We start from the raw sequence: 9,508 nt of genomic DNA, 5'->3' as shown, positions 1-9,508 counted from the left end.
TTAATCAATTGCTTCTTCTTTTGTTTTTAACATTTTCACAAAATAATGATTTTTCTTTTTCAATATAATTTTTTTGTTAGGAGTACTTTTATTAATTGAGTTTAAGTCAATAAGTTATAAGTGTTGTCAAATTTTGAATTTGAAATTTTTTCTATTTTGTTTTTATAATAATTATAAATACAATATACATTTATAAAATATATTTAAATAATTTTAAAATATTTCTTTAAATATGTATTTATGTCAATTTATATTTGTTCATGTGGTGTAACAAAGGTAAATTCAAAACCGCCTCTTAATTTATTTATTTAATTACAATTACGTGTTTGTGTACGAAAAAGATAAACCGAAATACGAAAAAAATTGTGTCGTATATGAAATTGTTGACTGTAATTGTACCGTAATAATATGTATTTATGGCAACATTATTATTTGTTTCAAAATGAGACAATAAAAAAGAACAAACAATTATTATTTCAACCAAACAACCCTCTACTACAAAATATTAGGGGTCCAAATATTATTAAAAAATCCAATCTTATAAATACTAGGGGTCCAAATAATTATAACAAAAGATAACTTTTCTCGTAATAATATGAGATCTTGCATGCATTCATGTGCGTCTGCGAATTCAATTTGAACATATGTCCTGACAAGTCAATTCATAAAAATTTATAATACAAATTTGGGGTTAGGTCGATTTTGGTTACCTACTCAAGCCCAAAACCCCTTGCAGCGTTACTGCATTTCAGAATCAGATAAATTCCTTCATATCCAAAACCCCTCTTCGCATATACTGTACATACACACCCATGCTCTATACCTCAGAGCCACTAAAGCTCAGACCTTTTTACCTTAAACCCCCCAATTCGTATATGTTTAGTTAAACCCGACAATTCGTTTGTTTTATATACTTTCAAATCAGGAAACTTTTATGTTTAGTTTAAATGAATAGTAAACCAAAACATGACTAGTTAAAAATTCGTTTCATGTTATGTACATTCATATCATAATTTCGTGTCATATTTTGTGTAATTTTAAATGAAACATTTTTTTAATATTAAAAATTTTAATCTCGTTCCATCTGGCTGGCTGTTTGGCTAACATAGAAAAAGGGTAAGATTTTATTCCCGAGGGATCTTAATTGAGTCAGTAAAGATAAAATATGTTTAGAAAAATACTTCTCATGTAACTAAAGACATATGTTTTAAACCGAGAACAAAATAAGATCATTGCATTTTTAGTAAAATAAAATAGTAAGGATAATCCATTAGTAATGAAAAGGGGTGGGAGAGTTATATGTATATATGTTGATTAGATCGATTAAAGGGTGCGAAAATGGCTAGAATTGAATGCAAAAGTATAGAAAAATATCGCGTACTGTATTTAATCAGAAAATCGATTATACTTTTGTGGAAGTATCTACTCATTACAAGATCTCGAGTGTTAATGTGTGAATTTTATACACTACAAAAAAAGTCATGCTATATCCGAAACGAACAAAATATAATATATATAGTAAAGGTAGATATAGTGGGGGTTGGTAGATGTTAATATCCTATTTAAATTTGTAATCTGAGTTTGTCAAATGCACGACAAAACCCCGTTCGCTTGAGATCCAGTTCCTTGAGTCGCAAGTCAAAGTTCATCTTTCAAATCTAATTTATAGATTAATCAATTGCTTCTTCTTTTTATTAATATTTCAAAAAAAAGTTGGTAATTTTTCTTTCCCAATATAACTTGTTTTGATATGAAAAACAAGATTATAAGTTCGCGTTCATCCAACTCTCAGTGCTTATGTTAGTTGATGATGGCTATTTGAAACGAATGATGCCCACAGGGCTCTTTTTTGATAACTTTTCAATAGTAATTGACATTTTAAGCTTAAAGAATATTTAGACATATGCAGCTGACCATTTTCAAAAAACAATATCCATTACAACCTCAGAATAAACTTCAGATCAAACTGTTTGTCAAATTTAAGTTACAACTTTAACCAATAGATAGAAAAATGAACTTTCTTTTCCGGCAAAGCCACACAGCATCAATCAAAATGGAGACTCAGAACTGTCTAGCAAGACACAAGCTCAGATTACGCAGCAAAGTTGCTCAGACCAAAATAACCATTACCATATCCGTAACCAGGGACATGAGAAGCAGGATCAATCTGATTAGGCTTAGCTTCAAACTGATTAAAGGCCCTGTGTCCATTAAAACCAAAAGGTGGCAAATTAGAATTTGCATTCTCAATCAAGATGCTATTAGCTTGATTGTTCACATTTTTCTTCAACGCTTCCATGCAGTCCTTCAATTGTTGAAGCTCATCAAATCCCATCTTTTCGACTGGAGATTCCCACCAAAACTGGCTCTGGCTAGCTTGCCTCATGTCATCAAGTGCCTCTCCTCTCTTCCTCTCACCCTCTAGTTCATTGAAAATCTGTGTGAGATGGAAGTTCAGCTCGCAAACAGTCATACTACGATGAGCTTCAACGAGATGGAGAGTGCTTGAGTTTGAAGGTGGAGGATTGCGACTAAAAAACCTATCAATTATACCTTCAACATTAGGATGTCCAAAGGAGAACACTTTTCCAGCTGGAGAAAAGACTATAATGGCAATCTCAACTCCACAAAGTGTACAGAGCTCACTTGCCTTCTTAAAAAGGCCTGATCGACGCTTTGAGAAGGTAACTTGCAGGTGATTCTTACGCTCTATTTTCGCAATCTTGATCTTTTGGCGGCCAATGCTGAACTTTTTGGCCATCTCTAAACAAGCTATCAAGAACAGAAACCAAAAGAAAAGCAAATGGAGCAATGTTTATGTATGTTGAAGCTCTGATTTGTAGAGTAAAATCATTTGGTATTTATAAGAGGCTTGGCATTAACACTGAAAGCTGGCAAAAATTATAATCTCCTAATCTGTGTTAAGTGGAATCAAACATATTGTTCCTGTGACACATATCAATGATTCGGGGGTTAGCAAAATCTTATTTCTTAAGTATGGATATTACTAATTCATGTTATTGCACATTTTTAACTCAAATTAAGCCAATAAATTTTGGTTATTAATACTTTTTGTAGCGAATTTGTTATTCTGCTAGTTGTAGCCACCATTCTCATTTACTTAATCTAGTGAAAATTACCTTAAAATTCACATGAAAAAATAATTTGACCATATGTACGTATAAGTTATTTAGCAGTGTCCGTTTGACTAAATTTTTTTCTCTTAATTACGTGTCAAAATTCGCTATTGTAATTTCCTTTTAAATATATTTTCTTACCGGAAAACATGATTTGCATAAAATTTTTAAGATATTACGAATCCGTAAGACGTCAACGTATCAAATAATGGGCATAATCTATTTTTCATTTAAAATAGATTATTACCATACAATAAAATTGGCTAAAATATGATGTAAATTTTTGGTGCAATTTTAGTAAAACATGATAAATTTCATTCCATTTCCGTCGAATTGAGCATAAGTGCCTTTTTAGGAGACATACAATGCGAACCAGACTAGTTATCCTTGTGCTGGTGTTCAATGTGGATTGGATTTGATTAAATTCGATTCGTATTCATTTAAATTTATTGGATTGGATTGAGATCGGAATCAATTCAGATTTTTAATAGCGTAATTCACTAAACAAATTCATTAGGATCTTCGATTATCGGATTCGGACCACCGGATCCATTTTAAATTTTTTGAGATGAATAATTTTAATTTAACATTGGTCAATAATAAAAAAAAAACTTAAGCACAAGAAACTATTTTAAGTAAGAGGTGTTGTGAAATAATTTGTTTTTGAAAATATGTGAAATAGTTCAGTTTAAAATAATTATAAAATAAATACATAAAGCTTACAACATTGTAATTTCAGAAATATATGAATTAATTATATATGTCAATATCAAAAATTAAAATAAAAAAAATGTTGTGAATTGTGATAACTAAAATATTATGTCTAAAAAATAATTTGTGCCATACATGATTCACTCATTTGAATATGATAAACATGTGGTGTGTACAAGAAATTTTAATGTGATGAAATAATAGTTAATGTGAAAATACAATAAAATAACTTATAAAATTAGAATACCAATACGTATACTAAATTAATTTTATTAATTGATATAGTTAAATTTATTTATATATATAAATAATTTATAATGTATAAGTTTAGTATAGTCTGGATGTGTTTTTTATCGACGAGTGAAAATCCATATCCAGTTCTTAATGAACGAATCTTGTAAGATTTGGAGGGAATAGAGCTGCAATCAACAGACCGTCCGTGAACAAAAACTCGGATCGGCTCGTTTAGTGAACTCGGCTAGACTCGTTTTCTTAAACGAGCCGATCACGAACAAAACAATAAGCTCAGATAATTAACGAGCCGAGCCGAGTTTTTTAATATTCGGCTCGGACTCGGCTCGTTTAGCTCGGACTTTGGCTCGAACTCGGTAACTCGGCTCAGATAAATTTTTTAAATATAACATATACTCACTCCGTCTCTTTCAATTATTTTCATTTTTACGAGAGTTGTCTGACACGCATTTTAAGGTGCCTATAAAGATAGTTCTGTAATTTTTTTTACAATTTTATTTTTCTGAATAAAATTAAAACATTCAACTTTATTCACAAAAAAAATTGTAAAAATAAGTTACATAACTATACTTTTTATGCACCTTAAATGCGTGTCAGACACTTCCACAGAAATGTAAACAATTGGAAGGGACTGAGGAGTAATAAATATTTACTAATCACTTTATAAAGATTTAAGTTTTTTTAATAAAATTTAATACTATTTAAAGTATAATGATTAATTAATAAAAATCAATATATATTTTAACAATAAATAATTTATTAATTTCATACATATCACCTAGAGCTTGATTACTTTAACAAACAAAAATATATATTTAACAATAAATACTAATTAAACTTAACACTAAATATCACCTCACACTTTTATTAGAGGGGTCTATGATAAAATCGACCAAAATTACAATTTCAAATAAATTAAAATAGTGAGTTCTTAAAATAAATTATAATATTTTTAAGAAAAACATAAGATAATTTTTAATAATTTTATTTCTCAACCACTTAAATGGGCTTACTTCCTTTATTTTATTTTATATCTCGTTTCTAATCTAAAATTATTTAACTAAAATATCAAAAATTACTAAATTTTTGACAATCGACATCAACAATTTAAAAGTAATGTATAATTTCTAATGTTATGAATGTCTCATTAATTTAAAATAAAAATAATTTTGTTCTTTAAAACTCGACTACTGAAAAAAATTGATAAGTGTAGAGTGTGAGTGTGAGTATATAATTGTAAGATGAAATTAGTATTTGATCTCCATAAAACTTATAAAGTTATAATTATACCTTAAGCTTGGCCGATTAAAAAATATATGCGAACTATTAGTGAACAACTCGACTCGGCTCGAGTTCGGCTCGGCTCGGTTATTCGTGAGCAAACTCATGTCCGGCTCGGCTCCTTTATAAACGAACCGATCGTAAACATTTTTTTTCGGCTGGGTTTTTAAACTCAGCTCGGCTCGGTTCATTTTAAAAAAAATTATGCTCGGCTCGGCTCGGACAGAACTCGGCTCGGTTCTGTTCGTTTGCAGCTCTAGATGGGAAGGTAGGAGCAGAGCAGTTTTTGGAATAATGGGAGTTGAATACTACCAGTTTGTAACACCCCTTCTTAAAAATTAGAAGGAGGTATTACCTATCAAAAACCTACAAACAGAGCACTAATATATTTCTAAACAATAAATAAACAGTATAAAATCTCCAAAAATAATATTAAATCTACAAACTATCTAAACCAAAAATATAAATATTGAAATCTATAAATAAATAATTAAGTCTAGATATTGATAAAGTCCAAAATTCTAATCAATAAATGGGGTTGCTCTCCATAGCACAGTCCAAGATTTCCCCTATGCACATACCGGAAAAAAATACGGCATGAACCAAACGCCCAGTACGGATTTGGAATACAATTTATAAAACAGAAAATCAGAAATAAATATTTCACATCTTATAATAAAATAATAATTTTGGGTTATGATATTTCATACCGAAATCAGAACGGATACAAATACACACATCATAGGGTACCTAATATGTGCAACAGAATGGATAACGTGTACGACATATACAACGTCACCATAAATCAAATTCTGGGTACAGCCACGTATCCTGAACAAATATCAAAATGGCCAAAAACTCCTCCCAAGAGCTAACAGAAGGATACGCCATGACCAATCACAGTGTCACGGAAGTGTCATGTCACTGGTACCGCAATGACATCGCTGTAGTACTCCTGTTAACTCGGTATACCCTAAATCACACTAAGGGTTCAAAATGAAAATATTCTCACAAAATTTAAAAATCACATGAGAAAAATGATACAAATTTCCAAAGTAGGTGAGTGTCATAAATAATTTTTGAAAACCGCATACAGAGATATCTAAATTTTCAAAATCAAATTTTAAAATAATTTTCGGAAATTAAAACGGTCAAAGCAAATATTAACGGAATGAACAGAAAGTAGAACATAATGAATCAAATAAATATAATGGACAAGAGGAGTAACGGTGAATAAAAAAGGGACATAATCCGTACCTCGAATATCGTAACTAAAGTAATATCAAAATCTGCAAATGATGTGCTAAATCCCCGACCCGTGATCTAATTACAAAATTATTACAAAATTAAAATTTATAATTAATGTTTGTTGCTTCTTAATTTATTCAAAAATAATTTTTTATCAATACACAACTATTCGACTCCGAACCAGTACATTACATGTCCTCGAATTTAACACTAAGAGACCAAATGTCATGTCATTATTACATTTACTATTATACAATTTGTTTAAACGAATGCACCTAACTACCACACTGCTTACTAATTTAATAATACATATACTTAAAATAGTTAGATTGCAAATTAACTACCATTGTCACCATTATTAAATAATTAATTATAAATTATGACACTAGTATAATTGGACTCACTAGTATAATTGGACTAAGTACATGTACACCAATTAAATTGTTTTAATGGTAAGTGGCATACATAAAATCAATTTAAATTATAACTAATAAATAAGTATATTGAGGTAGTGAAAAATCCTCACAAAATTTTTATTTTATATAAATAATTTAAATAACTTGAATCATCCAGTTGCCACACTATCATAGTCTAATCAACCGCAATTAAATAAAAGCTCACATATGCATAATCTAACTTAATAATTTTAAAGTAACATAAAAATTAGAATTGAAGCAGCAGATCTTGTGGATTAAACATATGTATAAATAATAATATAATTCGCACTTGAATAATATAACATAAATAACATTATTATGGATACCAAAACTGAATGATAATAAAATACAACATGGTTCCTAGTTGACACTAATGACGTGATTTGACAACAAAGAAACAAGGATGGCCATACAATTTATTACTAAATTTGTGTGTTGTGTGTGCTCTATCAACAATTGACAAGGTCACATGCGAAGTGCTTAGCTATATGACTAATTATAATAACAGTCAATAAAGAGTTACCTTATTCAATGAAAACAAACAAAAAAACTACTACAAGGCTCGATGACTCTGTTTTCCTCTAAGTCTTTATCCGCCTGCTCTTCTAGGATTTTTCTTCTCTTTTCCTTTGCTTGCGTAAATTAAGAATACCCGTGTGTTGATTCATATATATATATATATATATATATATATATATATATATATTACACAAGGTATCCTCTAACTATTATAATTAGAATTATAACAACTAATTACTATTACTTTTATTTCTATGCTATTTAACAAATAAATTAAAATCACTTATTTTAATTTTAATTCAAATCTTATTATTATTATTATTATTATTATTATTATTAAATTCTCGTATATTACATATATACCCCCCCTAAATACGATTCCGTCCCCGGAATTAAAAAAAACTAAAAACTCGTACCTGAATCGAATAAATACGGATATTTCTCACAAATAGATTCTTCTAATTCCCAAGTAGCCTCTCTCTCCGGATGATTTTTCCACAAATTTTCACAAACGGAATGGCGTTCTTCCTCAAAATTCGCTCCTCTCAAGCTTCTTCCTCACAAGAAAGATCTTTTCAAATCTTATTCAATGGATACTAAACTACGTGTAATGGATGATATTTATAGCCCCTCAAAATAGACACATGAAACACATTATACACATGAGATAGTTGTGGCGGCAATGCAACTCTCTACGATACCAAAACCTCAAAAGGTCCAACATATCTCGGACTAAGCTTTTCCCTCATACCAAAACGCTTGGAATACAACGGCAATCCCAACTCCACAAAGTGTAGGGAGCTCACTCGCCTTCTTAAAACGGCCAGATCGACGTTTTGGAGAAGGTAACTTGCAGGTGATTCTTACGCTCTATTTTCGCAATCTTGATCTTTTGGTGACCAATGCTGGGCTTTTTTTGCCATCTCTAAACAAGCTATCAAGAACAGAAACCAAAAGAAAAGCCAATGGAGCAATGTTTATGCATGTTGAAGCTCTGATTTGTAGTGTAAAATCATTGCTATTTATAAGAGGCTTGGCATTTACACTGAAAGCTGGCAACAATTATAACCTCCTAATCTGTTTTAAGGAAATTAAACATATTGTACCTGTGACAATATCAATGATTCGGGGAGTTACAAAAATCTTATTTCTTAATGTATGGATATTAGTAATATTAATGCTATTGCACAATTTTAATTCAAATTAAGCCAATAAATTTTATTATTAAATACTTATTCTAGCGAATTTGTTATTCTGCCGGTTGTCACCACCACTCTCATTTTACTTAATCTAGTGAAAATTTCCTTAAAATTCACATGAAAAAATAATTCGACAATATCTACGTATAAGCTAATTATTTAGCAGTGTCCGTTTTGACTAAATTTTTTGCTGTGACTTACGTGTCAAAAATTCGGTATTGTAATTTCCTTTTAAATATATTTTTCTTACCAGAAAACATGATTTGCATAAGATTTTTAAGATATTACGATCCGTAAGACGTCAATGTATCAAATAATGGGAATAATCTATTATTCATTTAATAATATGGCCTAAAAGATTTTTTGTTGGAGGAAGGTTCAATTGATGAAAAATATGCTAACACCTCTTTATAGGAAGATATAATCATGAATACAGAAGTTTTTGGGGATAGAATTATTACCATACAATAATATTGGCTAAAATATGATGGAAATTTTGGTGCAATTTTAGTAAAACATGATAAAATTTCATTCCATTTCTGTTGAATGGAAGCGTAAGTGCCTTTTAGGAGATATACAATGTGAATCGGAGTAAGTTATCCTTGTGCTGATGTTCAAATTTGGATCGGATTTAATTAAATTCATATTTATTTAAATTTGTTGGATTGGATTGAGATCGGATCAATTTCAGATTTTTAATAACATAATTTATATCCAAATTCAT

The 9,508-nt window shown here is 29.8% G+C and overlaps 1 protein-coding gene across 1 annotated transcript; it reads right to left on the bottom strand.

Annotated features, from left to right (window-relative positions):
- Positions 1-2,092: 2,092 nt before the first annotated feature.
- LOC141702384 (agamous-like MADS-box protein AGL62) lies at positions 2,093-2,761 on the bottom strand. Its single transcript, XM_074506079.1, has one exon. The coding sequence runs from the start codon at positions 2,759-2,761 to the stop codon at positions 2,093-2,095; it is 669 nt and encodes a 222-aa protein (XP_074362180.1).
- Between the last annotated feature and the right edge of the window lie 6,747 nt (positions 2,762-9,508).

Source organism: Apium graveolens, unplaced genomic scaffold (assembly GCF_009905375.1).
Source record: "Apium graveolens cultivar Ventura unplaced genomic scaffold, ASM990537v1 ctg4977, whole genome shotgun sequence".
Classification (NCBI taxonomy): Eukaryota; Viridiplantae; Streptophyta; class Magnoliopsida; order Apiales; family Apiaceae; genus Apium; species Apium graveolens.
Note: the sequence above shows the minus strand (reverse complement) of the source record. Positions and strands in the feature narration are given on the sequence as shown.

What these genes read in the sequence shown, in the direction of transcription:
- LOC141702384 (XM_074506079.1), bottom strand. Translation starts at nt 2,761, where the DNA reads ATGGCCAAAAAGTTCAGCATTGGCCGCCAAAAGATCAAGATTGCGAAA.